General features: G+C 44.7%; 1 protein-coding gene across 1 annotated transcript; it reads left to right on the forward strand.

Annotated features, from left to right (window-relative positions):
* The first annotated feature begins 442 nt into the window (after positions 1 to 442).
* On the forward strand, positions 443 to 26,096 carry LOC125728359 (voltage-dependent calcium channel beta subunit-associated regulatory protein-like). Its single transcript, XM_049005340.1, has 11 exons — positions 443 to 1,476; positions 4,790 to 4,829; positions 5,433 to 5,578; positions 9,905 to 10,050; positions 11,693 to 11,748; positions 12,808 to 12,970; positions 13,338 to 13,509; positions 13,930 to 14,082; positions 14,429 to 14,657; positions 19,210 to 19,399; positions 20,504 to 26,096. The coding sequence occupies exons 3-11, from the start codon at positions 5,531 to 5,533 to the stop codon at positions 21,891 to 21,893; spliced, it is 2,547 nt and encodes an 848-aa protein (XP_048861297.1). The 5' UTR covers positions 443 to 1,476; positions 4,790 to 4,829; positions 5,433 to 5,530; the 3' UTR covers positions 21,894 to 26,096.
* The last annotated feature ends 665 nt before the right edge of the window (positions 26,097 to 26,761 follow it).

Genomic DNA, 26,761 nt, shown 5'->3' on the forward strand with positions numbered 1-26,761 from the left:
TACAGTTTAGAGACGGTGCTTCAGAACACTGTTGAGGGACACACAGAGGTAGCCTAATTCATACAAGCTCTCTCTCTCTGTTTCTCTTTCTCTGTGTCTCTGTCTCTCTCGCTCTCTTTCTAATAACTTCATTATTAACTGCATTAGTCTGCTATCAACGGCTCAAGCCTCCATTGCCAGCTTTAAAATGACGTTTTGGAACTAGCAAAAGAGTCGTTGGATGAGATGCGGAAGAAATAATCCTACTCACAATAGCGATTTAAGTAGAAAAACCGGACGAATCCCTTGAAATAAATCATCTGATCGATGTCTTGAGGTGTGGCAACCGTAGTATAAGCGGAATAATTGACTCCGGACCGTTGAATTATTAGAAAATATTTCATTTATTTAATTTTCTAATGATTCAACGGCCCGTCGTCAATTATTCCTTACTTAATTGATCAAATAACCAAAAACATTTTAATTAATGGAATATAACAGACTGTTAAATCTAGCATTATTTAATCTTTACCCACCACGTCACTATTTATTTAGTATGGGACCTTTCGACGGAAATATACAAAAAATCCTTATCTTTTTTTTGAACACTATGTTGTAATATATAGGCCCATTATAAAGCCTTTGCCATACGATATAGCAGCATAGATTAACAGATGTACCCCGTACAGATTAAGAATTTAATCCAGAAAAAATGGCTTTTACGTCAATTTTGAAGACACAGATAATTCCCAGATGGAACGAGAAGTTAAAGAACGCCAGCATCTTGCCCTTCGCAAGGAAATATTACATTGCAAAAATGCAGAATTTTCATCTTAATTAGTTTTTTAAGATAACATGTAGGCTACCACATGAGTAATCAAGATCAGTTCACATTCCAAATACATAATTGTGGGTTATATTCCTGTTTCAGTTGAGTTTCCTCTATATCTTTCCTCTTTGAATGGTGTCGTAAGTTCTATGCACAAAACTCACTTGTACTGGGTCGCAATGAAATGACGGTGCCGTTTCTGATCTAGCTAGTTTAACAGACACTTACAGTTGTTAGCACTCCGACTGTAGACCTGTACAACTGTCTACCGATTATTTCGAGCAGAAATTTAATTTTGGAATTTATAATACGCAGTCTAGCTAACTTTACCAGGTCACATAGAATAGAATAGAATAGAATAGAATAGAATAGAATAGAATAGAATAGAATAGAATAGAATATATACATTACTTGGCAGGATTTTCTTTATATTTTGAATAAAGTACGCCAATCACAGGGTCGCGTCTCCTCTCTTCTCCTCACCCCTTGATCCACGGTGACAGCGCTTTACGTCATGTCCAGATCGTGCCGTGGGTGTGTCTTAAATCATAGGGTTTCATTCATAAATACGTCTAGCTTTTAAATCAAAATTAAGCTGTTCGAGGAAGATTGTGCGCCATTGGTTTCTGTCTAAATATCTCTGCATGGACCACATGAATTACAATTAGGTGAGTCTTCTGCCACTCAGTTTATGTTCTGCCTAGTATAGGCATGGGTCAGTTTTCTATCAGTTCTCGTTCATTTAACATAGCATTGTCTTGTGTGTTCGAACCATAATTTGGCAACGAAGCATGTAGCAGAAATAACTGTGTTTGTTTTTACCCGTTTGTTTTATTCTGGAACAAACGGCGTCTGTTTCAAAGAAGCAATGGTTCTATGTTTAGCGCTGTAGCCCACGGAGAATAATGTCACAATTACGAGCATGGAACAGCTATAAGCATTTAGGAAGCGACGCAAAAGGTTTAGTTGTGCATCTGAAAATTAACGTCTGAGCGACAGTGAAATTTCGGTCTTACATATGTGTTTGTTACAGATTATATTATTAATTTATCAATATCTGGTGTTATGCGTTATTTACAATTCATGTATCCATAATTATATATATATTGTAAGGTGCGCAAAACGGAGAACATCATATTGGAAACAACATTAAATGCATTATGAGCTGAACAGCATTTAGACTCCGGCTATTCTGCTATTTTGGTTGCATCCGTCCACCACGAATGAGCCACATCGGTAATGATTTTCAATGCGCAGGTTGTTTAGCGCAAACGGATACTATGATGTATTTCGGTTTATTTGCTTTTTAAAAAGGAAACTATTTCAATAGCAATGCGTTTTCAGTCCAGATAGTGCTTTGGGGCAAGTGTAACTGGTCTCCTAGACATGGTGGAAAAAACAGTATATTTTTAAAACATACATTTCAGCTAGTTACAAATGGATTTTTAGACAGCCGAAGTAGTCTGCATTCCTTACTAGAAGATATTAGGTTCGGATCATAAATAACCCAATAGCGGTACTCAGTTAGAGAGATGATGCAAACCAGTTCAGCTGTCCAAAACCCCATTTGAAACCAGTTGATTGGTTCTGCTTCTACATGGGACTAAAGTAAAACGTGTATAAGTCGCGGATAGCTCATCTAGAGGTCGATTGGAAGAGTTGCTTACACCATATCGATATAGATAATATATAGATATCAAAGAAAAGGCGATTCAATTTTGACGGGGATAATGCCAAATAAATATCAATGCATTAATATACTGATGGACGTACCATCTAAAGTACGTCCAGAAATTATTAGCCCAAATAAGAAAGCCATCTAGCTGGTTTGGAACATGATGTATATAATCCCCGTATAACATACGCAATTTGCTAATACTAACGAACGTATACTGGCCCTTAAAGGCACTGATAATGCAATATGATTTCTCTAACACCAGAGAAATTCACGACGTGTGAATCAAACAAACCTGAGCCTGCATTCTGTTGCCGTATGTATATATAGTAGGAACAATATCGTTAAACAAATTCAACAAATATATAAATCACGTAATGCCACTAATTATAGATTATAGGGTGACATTTAGATTTGAAATCCTTGTATAATGGCCTTATTACACGTAAACTGCATATAAAACACGCTTGGCCTTGACATGGAAACTGCTATCGATTATAGACCTATAATATTTTAAAAGTTTTCTTTTACGAAAACTTTGAATGGTTTTATTTAAGAATAACGCTTATCGTTTATATGCAACCGAAGGGAATATTGACTTGTGTCTTAGCAATGCCGTACTCCTTTCTCGGACAATTCTGTTGTTTTATAAAGTCTATGCATCTGCCTGAATAAAGAAAATCTGGCGACTAATTAGATGTATAATGCATGTAATATATCGAGATTAAATATTTTCAGTACCCCTGTCATTTGCTGTATTACGTAGTGTACATGGACCAGCACATGGACTTCATACCGATGACAGAATCAGCCTCCAGTTACATAATTGTGTCTCACTGTTTGTGATGCTTGTGTTCACTGCTTAGATAACAGAATGTAATGTCACGAATATGGGAATATCCAAGGCATTTGTAATTCAAACTGGGCGTAGTTCCAATTCCTATAATTACTGTAAAACTCAAACGATCGTATATGTTTTTCTTCTTTTTAAAGAATGCAAGCATAAAACTGCGGATATACTTAATGAGGTGCTTGCATGTTCAGTCTCTGTCACCCTGATCTCCTCTTACCCCTCCCCCCCACAGCTAAAAGATATGCAGTTAGGCTAGCTCTCCATTGTGGACTGCCTGCAGTGTGTGATTGTGTGTGTATGTTCCCTGCAATGGACTAGGATTAAGTCTCCTGTCTTATGTCTTATGCTATGATGATGTCGGCTCTAAGTCCCCCAAGATAATGATTATATACCACTATTACACTGCAAAATGTCAGTGAAAGGCATAGGTAGGTGTTTGGGAGAATATTTCATTGCAGTAACACCACAAATAACAAAACAGTAGTACATTGAAAGGCTTATCTTTCATGCAGAAACATAATGATGGGTTCAAAGGCAGTGAAATCGTTCTGAAGTATTTTGGTACTTAGATGTTACCATCTTGACACCTGTAAGCGTTTAAAAATATTTAGTGTGTTCTGAAAACTGATATTTTTTTTGTCTGCTTTAAACACTAGATAAATGACTTCTTGCAGTAGTAAATTGCCAGAGGACAGTAAATTACAACTCTGTAGCGACGTCTATTCATATGTAACTTGAAAATAGAACACTAACAGCAATCAAATGCAAGTAATTGGCAATAAAATGTTTCTATTGCCTTTTATGTTGTAGTCTAGTGACCTGCACATCTTCTGTTTATGAAATGTAAAAATGATTTGGTTATTTAACTTTGTTTCACAGTTAATGGATAATATATGTGTAAGGTCTGAATTCCGGTCAGTCAGTAAAATGAAACCCTTGGTAATACATGAGTGGTAAAAAAAAGCAATATATGAAATATTCTGCACCAGTCGAATCTGATGAAGTGATTGGGGCCTGGACGTGGAATTAGCATTCATATCATAGCCTCAGCGATATTATCGTTGCATGTAATAATGATGTTTCTGGGTATGATACCAATCTGTCTCTACATCTCTCTGTCTGTCCTATATGACTCTGAACATCAACACATAGATAAGTCGCACTGGCTAGGGATGTGTTAAGCTTATAGCAAAACGAAATCTCCCTTATGTTTCATTTGTCCATCATTAATAGAGGCACGTTTTACATGGATTATTGCACATATATGACCTGTCAGATATGTCGTTTATATAAATGGTTTCTGCGGGCGGAATGCCTGCATTTCATGGAATAGTCGGGCTTCTTAGAACTTTTAAAAAAAAGGAGTGTCTGCGCAGGCTGCAGCGCAGCCATACGCAGGCGAGTGAGGCAGGTTGGCATCGGGGAGCCTCAGATCATTTTTGCTGCTTTGCAGGGAGAGGCAACGCAGACGCGGCACAGAGGCTTCTGTCGGGGTAAGAGCCGACTGGCGGGGGTCTCGCAGGACCAGTGGAGCATACTCCAACCTCTCATGGGGCGTGCTGCCGGTTCTCGGCGTATGAATGGAGGGGGGTGGGGCAGGCCCTTAGGGGAGGTCAGGGATGAGGTGTCGCTGTGTTTGGGGGCCATTATTCCCGCAAAGGGAACGAGAAACACTAGGAGTTTTGGGAACGCTGCTCGGCAAAAAGGTGTCCCTATTGGAGCCGTTCCAGCACGGGAAAAACAGCCAAGAGGCAGAGTAGGCGGATTACAAGGGTCGGGCCTGGCGGGGTGAGGCGATGCGGTGAGATTCTGCCAGCGTGTCTCAGATGGAGCCCAGCCACGTTTCTGCCGCATGCTTCACTCACGCCAACCCGAGATCCTTCGACTCCTGAGCTTGACGTCATTTTTGTCATCCTCCGAAACAACAGGTGACTGAGGGCCATGCAGGAAGCAGCGCAGTATGGCCCCCCCCCCTCTCTCTGTCAGGCCCTCATAAATATTCTACGCTCAGCAAAGGCAGATATCATCGCAGAGCTGTGCCGGAAGGTTCTCCTGCTATAGTAACTTCTCACTGTTTTTCCTTTGTTGTCATGAAGGTGAACTGTTGGGCGGGAGTCGTCGTGGCGTTACGGAGGCAGCTGCGTAACGTCTCATTCCCTCTCCCCCAGGGGGACGCTGACGTTTCGCCTGGACCATGAGCAATGAGTCTACCTTATGGAAAAACCTGACAGAAACCACCACCGTAAGTAAGGCGTCATCTCCTCCCTGGGCAAGGTGCAGGTCAACGAGACACGTGCTTTTGCCATTTAGAGGGTGAAATTAGCCTGTGTTGGAAAACAGGCAAATCAAGTGTCGAACGGTGTTGATGATCCCATAAGGATGTGGTCGTGAGGAAGAAGCCCTTTAGTCATACATTTTCCCATGTCGCGCCAACTCGCGCTAAATATAGCGGAGGTTGAGCGTCGAGAACCAGATTCCAGCAGCCCGTGTTAGGTTCAGGTTCAGTCGGACGTAGCCGCAGAGAGCGTGAACAGCCTGTGTTTGTGTTATTTTGGCCGTTATGAAGGGGCTGGATAGTGAAAGCCACAAGGAGGCCCTCTGTTTGGAGATCTTCCCGGGGTGTCGTGCAGAGATGGCAAGCAAACATGCCCCCCTCCTGCAGCCGACATCTGTCATAGCTCAGTATATCTAAACTCTTACCTTGTTTCCATTAGCCATACTTACCTGCACAAGAGCGCCGTCCAGAGCTGGACTGGCCGCACGTTTCACGCTGCCTTCCTGTAGCCCCTTTATTTAGCAGACATGGGTAGGCGATGCTGAAAAGGATGTTATGATGACGAAGTGGATTTCAATGCTATCCTTAATGTATTCCAGCCGGAAAATGTTAGGCCAGCCTAACTGAATGTCAGTTATGGAAAAGAAAAGATTAGAAGAGCTGCTCTTCTAACATTCACTTACGGTAGCTAAGTTTGCCTGCATTATTGTTTGTTATTGAGTAATTATGCATCATAAGTAGCCAAGAGTTTATTCTAAAATCCATCCATCCATCCATCCATCCATCCATCCATCCATCCATCCATCCATAATCCAACTGCCAACTGCCAATATCCCTGAAAGCACTAGGCACAATCTAGGGTCCATCCCTGGGCACAGAAACATATGCTATAAGCTATCTATTTATTTTCAGTTATTTGCAGATGAGCAGCTTATAAAATTGAATACATTTCCATCTTAAACCCTATACACAAAATAGGAATTACATGTAAATTATTGAAGGAGATAATGCAGTGAGAAATTCTATTGCCATACGTATTACTGTATGGATGTTTAATTTGGAGCTGCACTGTGGCTCACTGGTTCACAGTGTAACTTCTCAGCTCTGCAACTGGGCATTTATATCCTTCTTCCAAGCTCTGTGTGGGGAGTTTGGACCTTCTCCCGTGTTTTCACAGGCTTCCTCCTGAAGTCCAAAAACATGCGGTTAGGTGAATTTGTCTCTAAACTGGCCATAGTGGGTGAGCGTGTTTCAGGAGCAAACTGACTCCCTTTCCGGAGTGTCCTCTACCTTGTGCCCTTGTCATCTTGGGAGACGCTGCAGACTCGGCACAACCCTGTCCTGGACAAGTAGCTAGATGGATGGATGGATGTTTTATGTGCTGATGAATACACACTTTTTTCCTGTCTTCTTGGCTTTTGGCTTAGTGCTGCCTGCCCGCTGTTCAATAACTAAAAAACACTCCCGCCCTGCACAGTTTGAATGAATGCTGAGTGGCCCCCAGCAGAGATACATCGATGATATTAGAGGTATCCAGGTCTTCCAGAATGGAGTCTGCTGTGAATAGCCTCATAACAGAACAATGATCGTGTTGTTGTTTCACCATGCCATTACTCTGTGTGTGAATGGAGGAAACAAGTATAGTCTTAGTGGAACACCTCCAGCGGACTTTGGAAGGTCCTGCACTGTGGTGAGTGATCAATTAGGGACAAAGGTACATCTGATATTTCATGGTTCTGGGTGCAGGATGTCATGTACATGTCTGTAAAGCATGAATCATGTCATATATCGATTGTGTTCATATACACATTTCGTAAGGGGGTAGTTAGCAGTGTCACCTCACACCTCTGGAACCTTGGTTCAATTCTCTGCCGTGGTTCTTTGTGTGTGGACTTTGCATGATCTCCCCGTGTTGCTGTGGGGTTTCCTCCAGACACCCTAGTCCCCCCTCCCCATGTACCCATAGCCTCTGGGATATGCTCCATACCCCCTGCAACCCTGAACAGGACAATAAGTTACTGAAAATGGATGGATGATCTGTCCAGGCTCAATAGATTTTTGATATTATTCCATTTGGAATTATTCTACCAGCATTGGGGACAGTACTGAAGGTGGTGACCATAAGTGCTCCTCCTTTCGACCAATCAGCAGCCCAGTCACCATGTATGACAGGCTACTTCTCCAATCAGTGTTGACACGATGGCACCATGTGACTCGTACTGCGGAATAAAAGTCGGCCTCAGGAATTTGTGCCTTTGAGGTGTCCATGCAGGTACAGAATTTGTGTGGGGAAAGCAATGTCTTGAATTTATTGACTTTAGTGACAGTGTCACTATCTTGTTATTGTACTTGCAATTCATGAACCATGCTATTTTCTCTTTATGTTATGGTGTTTTGTTGGAGGAAACTCAATCCCATGAAACACAGAGCGTAAGGCTGAGCATACCAAGCATGCCAGTTTGATTAGTATGTGTGAAATTTTAGGAGAGAAGAGGGGGCAGAGCGTTTGAATGTGCACCCTACACCCTGCTTGCCTGCATGCCTTAGATTAGTTTGCTAACTCATTAAAACAACACACAGATATTTAAGCAGAAGGCCACAGACTGTAGGTAGCCATCGCACTTGCCAGATGTTGGTACTGTAGGGACTGAAATTGTCACTTGATTCCCAGTCACTCCAGAATTACCCTGCCACCTAGAACTGCAACTGCAGAGCAAAACCAACTTGAATTCCCCCTTCTACACCTTAAAAAATGATTATTGTGAAGCCCTCATACATTCATGTTCAGTAAATGGCAGCTTATTTCCGGCTGTTATGCAGTGTGCTGGTTCTAACTATAACTATGTATTTGCATATATAAATGGCTGCAATTTAATCTCATCTAAGCAAACCTAAGTGCAGCAGGATGTCCTGGGAGGCTGCATCGCATCTGCCTTCAGTGCCGGCTCTCTGTGTAAATAGCCCTGCGTGTGTGTCTGGTGATAGACTGGCATCCTGTATGCACTGTAATATGCTATTGTCCTGTTCCTCATAGCTAAAGCCCTTATTAAATGAGGCTCACGGCAGTATTTCTAGGTCTCGGGTATGGCTGAGGAGTCAGACGGCGCAGGATGAAAGATAACTTTACGGCGCACTAGGGTGCTGCTAGGCAGAAGGCGATAGCCGAAGAATAGGGAGTCTCTCCACTTAAGAATAGGGAGTCTCTCCACTTAAGAATAGGGAGTCTCTCCATTTAAGAACAGGGAGTCTCTCCATTTAAGAATAGGGAGTCTCTACACTTAAGAATAGGGAGTCTCTACACTTAAGAATAGGGAGTCTCTACACTTAAGAATAGGGAGTCTCTACACTTAAGAATATGGAGTCTCTCCAAATACTTAAGAGAAGACACAAGCAGGTGACCTGAGATGGTTTCTCTTCACTCGTTTTCAATGAGACAACCTTCTTTTTTTCTTTTTTTGACAGTTATTAAAAGGCATCAAAAGGAATGATTATGTAAGGGCTGCTGTATCTCAGTGATGGCATTATAAAACTATCCATCCATCCATTTTCCAAACCGCTTATCCTACTGGGTCGCGGGGGGTCCTATCCCGGAAGCAATGGGCACGAGGCAGGGAACAACCCAGGATGGGGGGTCAGCCCATCGCAGGGCACACTCACACACCATTCACTCTCACATGCACACCTACGGGCAATTTAGCAAGTCCAATTAGCCTCAGCATGTTTTTGGACTGTGGGGGGAAACTGGAGTACCCGGAGGAAACCCTGCGACGACATGGGGAGAACATGCAAATTCCGCACACATGTAACCCAGGCGGAGACTCGAACCCAGGTTTCAGAGGTGGAGGCAACAGTACTAACCACTGCACCACCATGCCACCCAATTATAAAACTATATGGACTAAAATTAATATAATTAAATACAGTTTCATGCTCCCCGGTCGCCCAGAGAAGGATGCTGTCCCCTTCCGAGTCGAGGTTCCTCTCAAGGTTTCTTCCTGCTAGAGGGAGTTTTTCCTTGCCACTGTCGCCTCAGGCTTGCTTGGTTGGGTTCGGGCCGGTTATATGTAAAGTGCTTTGTGACAATGACTGTTCTTAAAAGTGCTATATAAATAAAATTGAATTGAATTATAGAAACATATACCGATTTCATATAACAGATTTAACTTCATTGACCGCAAGCCATATTTGACTTGTTCGATGGCCTCTTTATTCACGGACTGACGTTCCTTCCTTTCAGAGCCACCTTCTCGCTATCCTCTCGCACTAATGAAGCTCCGCCTCTCCCCTGTACAGATTATACCCCAGGAGCCCGACAAGCAGGACGGCTATGTGCTGCTGTTGGTCCTCCTGTCCGTGTTTGTGGGCGGAGCACTGGTCTTGCTCTCGGTCACACTGATCGTGTGTCGCCACTGCTGCAAGGGAGACCGCTGCTTTTCCAGGTCAGGCCCTGACATTTCTGCCTTTCGGCACCATGGACTATGACTCAAACAAAACAACCTGTGTTCATATGCATTCACCATAACTTAAGAAACATCATTCTTTCTAGTATTTGGTAACCTGTAATGAGCTTTTGGGGCAAAATGCACTGTTAATCTTTCCTTTTCAGGCATAACACGAAGCCAGCATTCTATATTTGTCTGCCTGTCCCATTTATTTGCCATTAGAGGCTCGGTTCCTGCTATGGCCAGATATCAGTAAGTTAGTCAGCAGCCGGACAGGGCGGAACAGTATCGACTGAGCAAATGACGAGCGTAATGAAATTTCATAGCAGCTTTCAGGGGTGATTAATCTGGTCCCGCCGAGGAATCAGGTCCGGCTGAGGCCAACAAAAACAGACATGCCAAAGGAGATAAAAGCACAGAGACGTGTGACCTAAAAACTCCCCGTGGCGGGACAGATAACACCCAGGGGTTTACAAGTATCCATGCCCTGGCATCTGGCTGCCATCGCTGCGGGCGGCAGCACGTGTGCCTGACCTAAAATAACTAAATATACAGTAACAGGCAAAAGTTTGGGCACGTCAAGCCGCCTACAAAGGAGAGTGATAGTGTCGCATCACATGACCTGGCCATCTGACCTAAACACAACCGGGGGCTCCGTAAAGGGGCAGGGGGGGTCAATTAGGATGATTCCTGAGTGACAGGGGCTTGAAAAAATTTGGAACATAATTGGATTGGTCTGGGTTGGGGTCCCAATATGATATGCCTTCACGGGGCCCAAAATCTCTGACGACGCCCCTGAACACAGCAGAAATGGTTTTGGAGGAGTTTTCTAAAAGTGGCCAATGAGAGCTCAGCATACGTGGGACCTCCTTCAGGACAGCTGGAAACGCATCACAGGAGGCCACCTCATGGAACCGGCAAATCCTGTCCCCAGGATTTCAACTGGCAGCCTTCTAAGTCCCCCGTGTCGCCCCACCCCCCGACACGTTTAATACTGTGTTTGGTCAGTACAGAATCCATATATATTAATTTATAGTTTTGATGACTATTCTAAGATGGAGAAAATAGTACAAATAAACTTTTCTATGGGTAGGTGTTTCCAGACTATTCACTGTATAGATATATTCAAGGTGCAAAAATGGTTCTATATTAATTTTGCATGCAGCTCTGTGGTAGATACATGTTTTCATTTTGCTCCATTCTCATACATTGAATATGATGTTGCAGTTGTGAAACAGCCACTCACATTAATAAAAGTTACATTACCAAAGAGGCTACATGAAACTACTGCAGATATTCTGGTGATTCTAGATGGAGTTGGCTTGTTGACTGGCAGAATGTTTTGACATTTATTCATTCATGTACATCTATCTATCTGTCGGCATTAACTTCCAGACTGTTCTGCTCTGAAAGGACTCTGATGTGTTACGTCTTTATGCCATTACGGCTTAATGGAGATTTTTAATTTCTAACCAGACTAATATCAAACTGGCCCCTCTGACTTAATTAAAAGCCCTGAAATAAAAGCTTCTGGGTTATTCATGTGTCGCTCCAAGGCGAATGCTGTTCCTCAAAGCTGTGCTTTCCTGGCCCCTTAAGACTCATAAGTGTATCTGTCCCTGTCGCCTTCCATGACCAGTGATGATCCGGAGAAAACCAACGTGACGTACCAGGAAGAACCTCAGCCAGTACCAGGTAAAATGGCACGTCGTCCCCGCTGCTCTGCCCCTCTGCCAGCGGGTCCCAACAAGCAGTTAAACCACAAAACGTCCATAACCAGACATTCCTGACAAACGCTGACATGCCAGCCAGGAGAAGTAAGTGTTTCCTGCTGTGTGATGAAAATGTCGCTCCCTCCGGTTTCCAGAAGGCAGCTTAATCTACATAAAAAGGAAACACTGGACAGTATGATGATATTCCCATTGTGTTCTTTGAATGGGAAAAATTGAAGCGTTGTGAAATTATGATTACTGCTGGCGTAGTTCTCGACTTATGGAGCATCATCCTATTTTGCAACGTTTTCTTTTCCGCTTAAATTTTCTGCTTAATTCCGCCACCTGAGCTGGCAGCCCTACAGTAAATTCGAGGGGCAGCTCTACAATTCAGGACCCCCCCCCACCACCACCATAAATTGAGACACAGACACACCACATGGCGACTCCCAGTGGTCTGCTAGTACCGGGAGCCAAGACACATTTCTGCACGTCAGGAAATGCTAACCATGGCCAGACAGCTGAGGGACGATGACGTGAGGTTGAAATTCACATGCAAATACCTTTGTGCGAGAGAAATGTCAGTCTTATGTAACTTTGGGCTGAGTAGGTGTTCCGCTTACATAACTTAAAAGATGCATCGCGTTCTTTATTATGCACCCATTCATCCTTCCATTCATTTCAGTTCCAGTTCAATTTTTATATAGCGCCTTTCAAAACACAGTCTCCCCAATGCACTTGATAAGCAGTTGGTTATTACATCGTTTGTACAAAATGGTGCATGAAACAGGGAGAAAGGGAAAGAAAGAATGCCAGAGGACAAGGAGACAAGGAGGAGAGGAACCTAAAAACATCTAAGGGTAAATCCATCCATCCATCCATCCATCCATCCATCCATGTCCTAACTGCTTATTCTGGTCGGTCATAATTTTCATCATTTTGATTAATTGATTGTTCGCCAAATAGAGGAACTCTGTACCTTCCTGCAGCCGTACATTTGCCCACATCCCCACAGTCCTAACAGGGCCCCCGTCTCTCGCAGAGATCACCATCCAGGTGGACGAGGCCGACTGCTTGTCCACTTCTAGCTGCCACGATGTGGAGACGGAGCGTTTCCTCTCTACCGGTACGACCGGCCGACGCGTCTCCTTCAACGAGGCAGCGCTCTTCGACCACGGCAAGAAGACGCAGGAGAAAGGCCGCAGGTCAGCCATACCCTCCGGGGTGATGCTGCTCCCCCATCAGGCCGCTTTTTAAACTGCAGACGATAAGCACAACCTTGCAGCCTTGTGTTTGAAATGGTTTCCTGCATGACGTGATTTAATAAGTGTTGAATTTGCGGTTGGTCACATGGTGCATCTGCTAGTCAGAGAGCAAAAAAATATCAAGGATATAATTACCATTAAAATGACTTTTATTGGTTATCATTTTTTACCTTAGACTTATTTACACTTATTAATGTACCAGCCATTCTGTAAAATAATAATTTACCCAAAATGCAACAATGTAGCAAAAATTCTCGAAAATGATTCTGTGTCTGATGTGATTGGGTGGTTCTGCGGCCAATCACAGGTACACCCTCACTGAAGGGGACTTCCATCACCTGAAAAACGCCCGGCTGACGCACCTGCAGCTCCCGGCATCTGCCCTGAAGATCGTTACCATCCATGAGTGCGAGTCATCTGACAACAGCATGGCAATGGCCACGTGCCCTCCCGTGAAATCCAGCCTCTCCATCTTCCAGGTAACACCCAGAGCATGCTCTCCATCTCACTCTAAAGATGGTGCCAGTTACTCTGAATGATTATAGATAACTAACATAATCAAACGCGCAAAATGTATTGGAGAATTAAAAAATACTTGGATATATTAATTATATAGCTTGACAAAGTGACTGTTTTTTGACGCTCACATTGTGCCTAGTTCCGTACAGCATGGAGCCTGCATGCGTACGAGTGTGTGTGTGTGTGTGTGGGGGGCGGGGGGGGGGGGGGGGGGGGGGGGGGGCATTTTTTGGGCCCCACCAGGGACAACTCATTTTCATAAAAATCTGTGACTGCAAGAGCTAAAACTGCCAAAAGTCTCGTATTTTGTTTGGTTACTTATGAGATAAAGATATGAGTACAGACATGTGTGTGTGTGTGTGTGTGTGTGTGTGCTGCAGCTGCCAGTGTGTGCACTTCCACAGACGGCCTTGACGGGCCTGACCATCAGTCTGAACTCTCCCCTCCCTGGAGACACGCTGAACTCGATGGTGGACACCAGCTTCAGTCAGGGCCCCATGTCTGCTGGCTCGGAGGCCCTTTGCTCTGGCGCCGTGAGTCACCCGGCATGGGCGGGGGGGGGGGGGGGGACACAACATATGACGAGTGGGCAGTATGTGTGGGAGTAGCGTGTAGGCTGGGTCAATGGGCGTCAAAGGTTTGTATAGCAAGGAAAAGAGAGACTTATTGGAAGATGGTGAAGACACAGTGGAGCGGGTCTGACTGCCTTCCACGGCAGTGTTACCTCTTACCTTGTGGGCGCCCGCCTCGGCCTTGGCAGACAGGTGTCTTTTGTGCCTGATCTGAAAGGCCATGAATAGCTGTATTCACGTCATGCTGTCCCTGACAGTGATGGCCCCCGCTCACGCGGCCTCCTGGCCACCCCCATTCTCCCCACAGATTGAGGCGATGGGAGCTGCCCCATGGACTGCCAACAGCCTGGGCATCGCTGGAGACGGGGCCCCCGCCCCGGGCACCCCCCCGCCTGGCGGCTCCGCTCAGGGCCACATGCTGCAGTTCTTCACCAAACTGCGCCGCCATGCCAGCCTGGAGGGCACCAGTCCCTACTTCAAGATCAAGAAGTGGAAACTGGACAGCAGCCAGCGAGCCTCCAGCCTGGACACCAGGGGTGAGTGCTTTCCCCCCCACCCTCGGCCTGGTGCCCCTCACTCCCTCCACCCTCGGCCTGGTGCCCCTCACCCCCCCCACCCTCGGCCTGGTGCCCCTCACTCCCCGCTCCCCCCACCCTCGGCCTGGTGCCCCTCACTCCCTGCTCCCCCCACCCTCGGCCTGGTGCCCCTCACTCCCCGCTCCCCCCCACCCTCCGCCTGGTGCCCCTCACTCCCCGTTCCCCCCACCCTCCGCCTGGTGCCCCTCACTCCCCGCTCCCCCCACTCTCGGCCTGGTGCCCCTCACTCCCCGCTCCCCCCACCCTTGGCCTGGTGCCCCTCACTCCCCGCTCGCCGAGGTCTCAGACTCCTAAGGATCCGGCGCTGAAGCTGTGCTTCCCCCAATTAACTCGCATCCATCCCCAGCGGGCGTGTTATTCCTCCACTTACGCTCGCTCCGAAGACATCCCAGCATGCTCTGCTTCTCCTTTTGATACTGCAGTCTGAAGTGTGGCTGGAAACACAAACGCCACATGCAGAACTCGCTGTTTGTAACGGAACTCTCTAAACTCACCAGCGCTCTAGAGCACAGACATCGGATATATTAAACATCTGAGGTTTATTTTTAAACTTTACTAAGTGATCCATAAACTTACTAACGACACAAATAAAACTGTAAAAATGTATTAAAATTATAGGAAAACTTACTAAGTTGTCCCCTTATTATTACCTCACCATTGCTAGTTACGCTAGTTAGTTACGCATGCCAGCTGGCACGAGGATCCACTAACAATTAAACAATTAACCAACTGTAACAAATAATAATGCTATAATGGCTACATTATGAGGTCACACAATGGAAGTTTTAACAATGCACAATCAAACAATGCAGCAAACGCATTCTCACAAGCTCCGAAGGGTAATTTTTCCCAGAGATCGGCTCTTGGGTTTGAGGACAGTGGTTTAAAATGCGGATCGCGTTTCAGTATCCACAGTGCTTCCATCATGAGGTGAACAGTGTGAATCAGGGGCCCAAGGTAGGTTATGATACATATTCTAAAGCAGTCAGTTCACCTCACGCTCTCCCAGAGTCACCTGTGTCATTAGGAAACCGTGCCACTGAGTGAGTATTAATGACCTTTGAGGCAGAGGTGGAGCCTTTGGAAATGAACGTGGGATGAATGACTTACGGATATTTAGATGATTGGATCTACAATGGCATTAGACCTCTGCTCTCATCGCCTTCATTAAGTTTCTCCTCTTCCATTCTTCCTCCCTCGTAGGCGAGCAATGACGTTAATTCCAAATCAATGACAATTGCATTATCGGGAGGCTCTCTGGCAGCTGGAAGGTGGAGGGAACCTAATTTAGCAATTCATTACATCGTTTGACATGGCATCCCCTAAACACTGTGTCCAGGGCTGACTGGCATCACATCCTCAAATGACGATGTGTGTGTGTTGGTGTATGTGTGGTCATGTATATATTACATTGTGCGTTTTTTTTTTGGAAACTCATCTTCATAAAAATCAAAAAACCAAAAAAAGGTTCGTATTGTGGATACTTAAGGTTAGGGTTACTTAGAGTTAGGGCTGGGTAGGGGTTAAGGCTGTCATTTTTGGGATTAGGGTTATGCACAATGAAATGAGTGGAAAGTTGCCATATGAATATGTGTACTGTTTGTGTGTGTGTGTGTGGTAGGACACAGATGGTGACGCATCTGACCTCACCCTAAGCATTGTCCCACTGGCCATGCTCACTCTCTTCCCCTAAAAGCTGGATGATGTTCAATGCATATTCCCATCTTTAGCAGAATGCTAGACCTCGTTTTCCCCTATTTCTTTTGTTTCACCCATTTTCATTCACTGAAATGACAGATTCACAAATAGAAGTTTCGGGGGGGGGGGGGGGGGGGGGGTAACACTCCTGGCATGAACGTCATAAGAATATTTTTCCTAACCTTTTGAATCCCATCAGAATGTTCTGCACCGCACTGTATGAAAGCAGTTCCCTACTGAATTTCCCGTTAACATACAAATCCATATCTAAAATTAAAAGCAGCCAGCTAACGAAAGTCCCACTTTATAAGGCTTCACTGAAAGGCTGCTCCATTTAAGGTCATTTCCAAGCTTGGGCTTCTTCTGACAGTCTGGCCACTACCAGAGTCATAGCAGGACTGTTACTGTCCCTTAGCTTGGCTGTTACCCGCTACATCCCTTTTCTTGTCATTGTGTTAAACGACAAGATGAAATCAAAACCTATTTTAAATTATGATTTATTTATTTGTTTGTTTCTTTGTTTATTTCGCTTTTTATGGAAAACTGTAAACGGCGACGGGTTGGCGTCCCGTGCTGGGCTGTTCTCAGCCTTGCGCTGATAGTTTCCGGGATAAGTTCCAGACTGACCGAAACCAAGTCCGGCCCTCGATTCCACATCCAGGCCTTGTTTTCAGTTCCCCCAGGCAATTAGCTTAATAATTACTGATTCTGATTGGCCACAGAGGCTTCACACCTGACTCACAGGTAAAGGAAGGCTGGGAAATCAGCAAGGCTCAGTCCTTGAGGACTGTGAATTGAGTAGCACTGCTGTATAATTAAAATATATATAATAAAAGCCTGGGCTTAATTGGCTGCAGTTGGGTTTATTAGTCCAACTGGGTGAATAAATGAATAAAAATAAACATGTCACACTCGACACAGCACTTCCTTCTGTGGTGCACACACAGTTGAGTAAAATGGCGTAATCACGCCGCTACGTTTTACTCTACATATATTTTCCATAAATTCCCGGTGTGGAATTACGAGAGTGTAATAAAGTGGCCACCCGCGGCTTCATAAGTGCAATTCATTCAAAACCGGTGGAAGAATTCAGAACATATGGATTAAAACTGTGCGCGGGTTCGCGCAGGGCTGCGTAAAGCAAACTGTAGATGGTGCTTCATGACACTATCAGGCCCACACTTCAGATTAACTGCAAATACATTCTTGCGAGCAAGTGCTAATGAGCAGAATGGAGCGGTGCGACAACGAGCAGCAAGACGAGTGCGAAATGCGCTAAAAATACTGCAGTCAAAAAACGAGGGCTAAAACTACCTGTCAACGTACTTTTTTCTGCTCTATAACGACAAGCAGTAGTGATGATTGCGGATCGATACTTGATGTATGACTTGCAATCTGCGGTAAGTTTCCCAACACCGCGGTGTCTCTGCTCAGAGTGGCTGGTGACGCAGAATCCTCTGCGAATTACGCTACATTAGTCATTCGTGTCATACGTGGATGCTGAAGATCACTGACATGTGAGATGCTAGATTCGAGCTGCCGTCCGTCGCGCAGCTTAGCCTAGATGCTAGCTTAGGTCTTTTTGCAGAAAAGAGCACCTTGCATTGCCTCTATACTGTACCACGTGACTTAAACTTCATGTGCTTGGCTGTGTCGTCCCCAACCGACACCGATGAAGACATTCGGCCTGGTGCCTGAGCCCTTGCTCAGACAGATGGTCGTATGACGCAGGGTTCTTTCCCTCCAAATCCATCTGGGCATCTCCCCAGATTACTGCAGACTCCCCACCGGCACCCCGGACCACACAGCACATGGAGGAGAGCAAAGACCATTTTAGACGGGTCCCGGGTCATCTACCGTTGCATCAGAGGCATGCCTTAAAAACATCAGACCTTTCATACTTGCAACTACATATATTTCCTTGTGATATATCCACAGTTGTATGCTTTCTGTTGTATTATGGCCCTATGATTTGTTTTGCATTCTCAAAAGCCCATTTAGAGCTATAAGGAGAAGCTTGCATTAGATGATATTAGCAAAAAATGTTAGACATATTTACATAAGTGTATCAGACAGGATGCTAATGTATACAAAGAAACCCAGCCTAATTACTGTATATACAACTCGTATTGAACAATACATTCATAGCATTTAGGTACAGTCCACTATTTACGATATGGCAAGTCGAGATCAGAAAGAAAATGGCCAAAAGTTTGGGTGCATTTACAGTAATGCTTGATGAAAAACTTGTTGCTTATGGTGACAGGTTAATATATCCACCCAACTCTCCATCACACAGGATGTAACTCTCTTACATAGCCTTCGTTTGGTAATAAAAAGCGAAGTCCTTAAAACTCATTTAACACTCAAGGATTTTTGTATGATCCTTAAACAATAAATGTTTCTGTTTTGTTATATTAATGCTGTTTAATAGTTAAAGGTACAAGAAATTAGCCTTTATGGATGCTGAACAGCTAGTAGTATCTGACCCATTCGCATAATTGTCTGCGAAAAGCAATATAACTCACCGTGAAAAATGGTATTCAGCATAAAACTGTGTTCAGTGGGGTCTTCAGATTCACTGAGTTTAATCGACTTGTCATCCGAACATTTTGAAAAGGAAATGTTTTTTGACCAAAAAAAAAAAAAAAAGTTCGTTAGTTGTTGCAGGCAGCCTTTGTGTTTCAGTGTTTTACTGTCACACATTAATGCTCCCCGGGTCTTCAGAAGAAGTACACAGACCGTCTTGGTGGACTTCCTGAAGTGGGCTTACCGCTGTCATCATGTCCCCTAGGGTCCCCCAAGCGGAGACACTTCCAGCGACAGCGTGCTGCCAGCGAGAGCATGGACCAGGAGGAGCACGAGAGCCATCGCGCCGACATCATCCAGTACATCGCGCACAGGCATGACCCCGCCTACTGCTGCGGCGTTCCTGCCCCCAGCTTCCTGTCCCCGCCCTCCAACCCACCTCCCTCCCTCGGCAGGTATCTTTAATTCCTTTGGCACTCATCCACTTCGCCACATCTCCACGTCCGTCGCCACTCCTTTGTTAAACGCTCTGTGTCTCGCATTCAGCATGCTAACTTTGAAAGAAGCCACCGCATGTGGCGTGAAAGCGTCACATTCTTTACTTCATATAACGGGGATGTTACACAGTGATACTGAGGCAACAGTTCTTCAGAAAGTCGCAGTGGCCTTCAAGAAATTTTAGTTAGTAAAGGCTCCAGAGTGCAGTGTGGGGTAGATCATGGAGCAGGGCACCAGTGGCCCCGCCCACTGCGATGGAGACCTCTGTCAGTCCTGTGCGGTGTAAGCGTTGATTATCGCCCTTCAAGTGTAAGAATCGGACCCCCTGTCTCTTTGCACATGGAAGAAAGCTTACAGACAGCCAAGACAAAAATAAATAAATAAATAAATCCAAGAGAATGTCCTTCCCAAGCACATTTTTAGCTTGTGGTCCTGGCATGCAGTACTTAAACGGCTGAAGACTGTAGCATATTTAAATATTGTATGAAAGATACTAAATAATTCAGTGAGAAAGTTACAATCTTGTCATGAAACTTAGAATTGTGGAGTGGTAGTGAATTGTTTCTTTATCTAACACATGTTCAGCTAAAAATACTGTTTCCGAAGATATACAAATTTAATAAATCGATGCTTCACATTAAATAACATGAATAATCTAAGTAGGTCTTTTTTAAGTGTAGTATAAAGGGATTTTTAGGGATATAAAGCTGTAAGTTTGCAGTGGCAGGGTGGTTCATTTGGCAGCGCCATTTCCTCACACCACCAAATGTGAGGATTTCACTTTCCATCTTCTTCCCATGGATCGGTATCCCATCCAGGCTGACCCCTATGCATTCTGGGATTGACTGTAAACTCTCTGTGACCCTGACTGGAAAATATATGGCAGGCATAAGGCTGTATTTGCTTAGAATGCATGTATGGTTCAGATGTGTAATCCTTAAATCCATATCATAACATCTATTCTTGTGAGCCATATCACTGTTACAGTTTTACTCTCAGTATATGAGTACACGCTCGGATCTCCGCTCTAACACTGGTGTGACACGCTGCGCCCAATACAGGTTAGAGGTTGAGGTGACGGTGGAGCCCAGCTGTAGTGGAGAGAGAGGAGTGATCGGCGCCTCCCCGGAACCTCAGGAGGAGGGGGCGGAGGCGGGTGCAACCTGGCGGCTAGAGAGCATGGAGCCCCAGACACTTTACCACGACATCTGGACCCTGCGGGCTTCGCTGGAGCAGTATGCTTCATCCGACCAGAGCAGCAACAACGACAAAGACTCTGTGCGGAGCGACGCCGACAGCGTCTGCTCACTGGGGGGCAGCTCCGAGAGGCGGGGGTTGCCCAGATACCCCTCACAAGATGTTGAGGATGAGCTGGAGGGGGATGTGGAGCTGAGCGGTGAGGAGCCCCGAGGGAGGGGGGGTAAGCAGGACAGCGTGGACTCGGAAAGAGGGAGTGATGGGGAGTCAGGGAACCGCAAGCTGCTTCAGATGGACAGTGGCTACGCCTCCATCGAAGCCCCCTGCAAGGCCCTGGAGGAGCTGCGGCTGTTCGGCAGCTTGGGCAGCCCCAAGGACAAAACGGCGTCCGAGAAGCGGCAGTTCTTCACCAGTGCTGGGTGCAAGGGCACCGTGTGCGAGAGCTTCGAGGCTAGCCTGGAAGAGGAGATGGAGGACGAGGCAGCCGGGGGCAGCAGTGCTGAGGCCCAGAGTCCCATGGGCTGGTCGCCGTACGGCCAGATGTTCACCTCGCGGGAGCCTGTGCAGCGCCTCCGGCGGCGGGACTACAGCATCGACGAGAAGACCGACGCGCTCTTCCACGAGTTCCTCCGACACGACCCCCAGTTTGACCAGCAGGAGTCGCCGCTGCGATCTAAGCACCGCTCCCGCGTGCACCTGCGCAAGCAGTGGCAGCGTTCCAAGCAGTACAGCGACCCCGGCGTACACTTGGCGCTGCCCCTCGACCGTCAGCGCAGCCCGCTCCGCCGTGGCGACAGCGTCAACTACCCGCTCGACACGTGCTACCATAGCACGCTGCCGCGCATCATCAGCGCCCCCGACGAGGAGGCCAGCGAGGGCACGTCCAGCGCCGGCGAGCCTGAGTGGGCGGAGCCTGAGGAGGACAGGTGCAAGGTCAGTCCAAGCAGCAGCGGCAGCAGCCGGACCATCAAGGAAGAAGAGGGCCGCTTATCCTGCTCGCCTCCTCCTGGCTCTGACGGCGCGCTGGAGCAGCCCGAAGACAGCCGGCAGCCCAAGCACCTCCCCGAGCCACCAGACGAGCGGCTGGCCCCACCCCCTCCCGGCTACGGGCCGCAGACCATCACGGCCGAGCTGACTGACAAGCTCACTGCCAATCTAGAGGAGAGGCTATATACCAGCCTCCGCAAAGCCAAGGACAGCTCTGCGTGCATGATGGCCGTCACACGCGCTTCTCCTGACCACAGCCCAGTGTAGCGGGACTCTGCTTTCCCCCTCCAGTTGCTCCTCACAGATTCTTAAATGTTAATTCCACTCTCTGGCTGTCCAGCGTACCCCCTTAGATGAAAGATGACCAGTTGGAACAATCCAGAAACCTACTCGTGTCTTATGTTTCTTTAATTCTTTTTTTTTTTCTTTTATTGCTGTATGCCTTTTCCCAGTGTGGTAAGTGAAAACTTAAGGAACGTACGTGCCCTGTATACTATTCATTCCACTGTGAAATTGGGTGCTATTCGATTGGGTCGGACCACTGCGGTGAGGAGGAGGTGTGACCTGCTGACAGACTAGATTGTCAGTGCTGTGTTGCAAGTGCTCTGTAGGGTCACTTTATAGCTTAGTTTGCGGTAACAATTCAGTTTAGGGTCCATGCTCAACATAGCCATTGAAAAGGGCTTATTATTAAGGAGCTATAAAAGTATTTAAGAACTTATTAATGAATATTAACAAATTCATTGATCTATTTTTTTTCTTGAAATGTTCTACTTATACATTGACCATATAAAATAAGGTGTAACATCCATCCATCCATCCATTTTCCAAACCGCTTATCCTATTGGGTCGCGGGGGGTCCGGAGCCTATCCTGGAAGCAACGGGCATGAAGCAGGGAACAACTCAGGATGGGGGGCCAGCCCATCGCAGGGCACACTCACACACCAGTCACTCACTCATGCACACCTATGGGCAATTTAACAAGTCCAATTAGCCTCAGCATGTTTTTGGACTGTGGGGGGAAACCGGAGTACCCGGAGGAAACCCCACGACGACATGGGGAGAACATGGAAACTCCACACACATGTGACCCACCATGCCGCCCCCAAAGTGTAACATGTTATTTTTAATTAAGACCCCTTTTTAGAATTTGCGTCAAACCAGTATGAAATAGAGCTATCATCGCTTCATTCTTTAATTATTTTTATCGCATTTTAAGACAAGTCATTGTGGATTTGTTTTGCTTCGTATTTATATATAATTTCAGGCACTGGAACAGACAATCGCAACAAGGATTTATTGAGAAATGATTACACTATATCTAAGTCGTATGCCTTTTGTTTTAAAAATGCATTTTTCCATTTAACTTATGGGCAGCATATGTGTACGTATCCACTCCCCAGCCCCATACCATCAGTTGTCCAGGAGGTATTAATTAAGCTTGTTAGCGGTCTGTAGAAAAAGAGCGTTTGGACAGTTACATTCATCCATCTCTTCATGTGTGGTAAAAGTGCTCCGACTGTGTCGTTTTTGTCCCCCTCTGCAGTCAGTGGGAGGGTCACTCAGCAGGGTAATACTGCTGATTGATGCATTACTGCAGCCGTGGGCACTAAAGCATGTGTGGGATCGCATTTTATCACGGCGCATTTTAGGCAAGCCCGTATTACATTTATGTATGTTATGTAGGGGTCACTGCAGTGAAACAACAGGGTTAGAGTAAGAGAAATACTACGCGATCTGTAATGCAGCAAATGCCTTCCTTTGTACTAGTGTGCATCTGTATGTGCCATAAAATGCCATTATAGTCACATACAGGGAAAGTAGAAAGATTTACATTTTTACTTCTTATACATTTAGCAGATGCTTCTGTCCAGAACACATTCCAAACATACGTGCTATTGAGGAGCAGGATCGACTCAACAACGTTTAACAAAGCAAGAACCTAATGGAATATTTTATCTGTCTTTTTATTAAGTATAGTTTTACAACATAAAACAGAGAGGGTCACTCATTACATCTTTTATTATGGTGTAACCTGCTTCCAAAAAGATCTTCACAGGTACTTTTATGTTTTTTCTCATAGGTTTTGTACTTTTAAACGGGTACACCTGAACTTATGTGTTACTATGACAACTGTCTTTGAGGTTTATAGCACTTAGGTAAATATATAGTAGTGATCTCGAGTTTATAAAAGCAGTCAGGCTGATTAGGATGAGTAATGTAGTAAAGATAGATCCAGGACATGGTGTTTTTGACGTCTTTTACTTGGTTTTCACTGGGAGTATTTTATTAGGATTACTGTTTATAAGATGAGTGTTTTTTTTGCGTCTGCTGTAGCGAAGAGGACAGCTCTTAACTGCAATATAAATGTATAATTAGTCCTTCTTCAAAGTGAGGTTTGTATACCTCATGAATGTGATTACATTTAATGCACCACTTATATTATAAGTCAGACTGACATCGAACAAAGACTAAAAAATTGAAATTATGTTTTACTGTAACACTCAGATATGAATGGTCTAAAGGTCAGTCATGCTGTAACTTCAGAACTAGTAGCTGTTTGCTATTGCAGCTGTTCTTGTTGACTGAATCATTTTACAAAGTATAGTTTTCAGTAACTTATATCATTAACAAATAAATGGAAAACTAACCTAGTTTACCCACCCCAGTAGCTGAATTAACTGGACAAAAGCTTGTCGGCCACTATTTTGGTCAGCTAGTTAGTTACTTTCATGCATAACATTGAGCAGCTATGGGCTAACTGGAAAAGAAGAAAATCAATGTTTATCTTTAAGAGTTTTTACATTTCTTTCTCTTTCATTGGCAAGAGGCTTATTATTTTGCTGATTAACATAGCAGTGGCTTCACATAAATAACTTACGTACAGCTCCTTCCTATCCCTGACCAAACACAAGAATCATGCATGGCACTGTGTGTGAACTGCGCGCATTAAAATTTGCACATATTATAGTTTTACATTTATCCGAAATGACTTTGCAGTTTCACTCATTTATAGGGCTGGGTATTTCATAGTTAGCCACCACTCCCCCTGCTGGCCAGATTAAAAGGTGCACTTATTCCTGAGAGTATACCCAAATCGTACTGAAGGACAGTTTACTCCGAGTACTTTCCTCTTACTGAGGCTGATATTTTTAGTAGGCAGAGAATGTTAATTTGTATTATGACGTTGGTTAGAATGAGTCATAAGTGAGGTGTAATATATTCCCCTTTAACCCAAGGCTTTATGAGTATTGCCTGAGCAGAATCGGGGATGGGGGGGGGCATTCATCACCAGTCAGCATATCCCAAAGTGAAGTGTGCAGCTTTCAGATGAGATTACCTGCACCACTGCTGCATGAAAAACGGGACTCATACGTCTGCTTCACATCACCAAATAACTGAGGTCCTGTCTTTGCCATTAAATAGTTGCCTAGGCTGGGATTTTGGTTTTATTCAGGGAATCATGACTGGAAACACAACGCGTTTCTTCCAGAATAAGAATTATCTCACATCAGTGTCTCCCGTATTTATTTTAATATGCTGCCTTGCTGTATCTGAGTAGTTCAATAGTAAGCTTTCATAATACTGCTATGAACTCTAGGAAGCTGGAATTGCTACATCCCTTTTCATACATTCTAACAAAATTAACAAGAAAAATGAATCTGGAAAAAAAACAGTAATGAAAAGACCAAGGCTGCTTCCTCAGTAACTGGAGGCAATTATTTCATGTTGCAGTCTTTAATAACATTTTTAATGTTTCTTCATTCCCTTTGCCTCATTTGTGAGAATCGGGCTATGTTTTCCAATGTGCTTTCACTTTTTGTTGGAGTTAGAGGTAAATATCGTACATTTATACAACAAACTTGTAAGAAAACCAAACGTTATTAGATGTAGTCAAATCCAATTTTCACAATGAGCTTTGCCTTACTTACACTGCCAGAATAATTCCTGCAGATTTATAAGCTTTTACACTCTGCAAGTCCTCAGTGACCCCGGATCTTGCGTGTGGAATGGAAGCCAGCGTTGAAAATCTGTCTTTTGCGATACGGTCTTGTTTTGCGGCGTGCCCCCAGGGGTCGGGCTCCTCAGTCGCCGCGTTGTATGAGTTACAGTGCAGCACTGACACCCCAAACGATGTGGGACAACCAGCTGAGTCAGCTGTAGACCATTCACTGCCCAAATCTCATTTTGCTGTAGCCACAGTCAACTGGGAGCTCAGCCAGAGTGTCTAAAAAGCCTGCAGAAACCCAGTTTATGATGTCAACATCTTTACGCCAGTTTCATTTGTATGACTTGCTTATGGTTTGTGATTTAACTGGAGACATTGCAACAATTCTGACCTTTCAAAACACCCAGGACCACATCCCGCGATGTCGACGTCAAGGGAACATGAATTCTGGCGGACTGAGCAACGTTATTGGGATATGATTTGACATATTGCTTTAGAAGTATATAAACGACAATTTAAATGCATAAAAATATACAGATAGTCGTATATATTAATATATATATATAGATATTTTTATGTAGATCAAATTAGTTTAGTATGAAGAATGATTGGAGATGCTCTATTATTCTGCCTTTTTATGTGTCAAGACACTGATTCAAGATTGTTTTTGTATCATAACTACTTTGGGTATTCATGAGTATTCTTGAGTAACCCATTCACGAGTATCAGCCCATTTTAGATTCACATCTCTGTTAGATTTGTTTATACTTAAGCTGATTTTCGAGCTGTTAGAGAGTACGATGGGCATCGTGTACTAAAGAGCAACCTGGCTGAGACATTGATACATTACCTGCCTACTTTTGCATGTTTTAGTGAAGAAGTGTTTCCCCAGGTCCCTGTACTGAATCAACAGCATAATTGTTCATGCCGTTTTCTTTTTGTATATTTAAAATAAACCATTCAAATAGCATTAGGACTCTAGGATTCTTTTTTTCTTTTTACTTTTTGGATCTTGTACCATTATATATTTATTCATGACATGCGAGCAGATGGATGAGGTTTTGTGAAATATATTTCAAAGAAAAAAATATTTCTGTATTCCTGCTTGCGATGTGTTTTGCCTGTTTCTGAAATATATATATATGAAAAATCAAGCACTTTCAGATTTTGCCTTTGCTGACCCAG

Source organism: Brienomyrus brachyistius, unplaced genomic scaffold, assembly GCF_023856365.1.
Source record: "Brienomyrus brachyistius isolate T26 unplaced genomic scaffold, BBRACH_0.4 scaffold256, whole genome shotgun sequence".
In the NCBI taxonomy this organism is placed as follows: Eukaryota; Metazoa; Chordata; class Actinopteri; order Osteoglossiformes; family Mormyridae; genus Brienomyrus; species Brienomyrus brachyistius.

Bases quoted from the DNA above. Each gene is read 5' to 3' on its own strand.
- LOC125728359 (XM_049005340.1), top strand. From the start codon at position 5,531: ATGAGCAATGAGTCTACCTTATGGAAAAACCTGACAGAAACCACCACC. The intron at 12,971-13,337 runs GTCAGCCATACC...GGCCAATCACAG, and splicing joins ACGCAGGAGAAAGGCCGCAG to GTACACCCTCACTGAAGGGG. The intron at 14,658-19,209 runs GTGAGTGCTTTC...CATGTCCCCTAG, and splicing joins CTCCAGCCTGGACACCAGGG to GGTCCCCCAAGCGGAGACAC.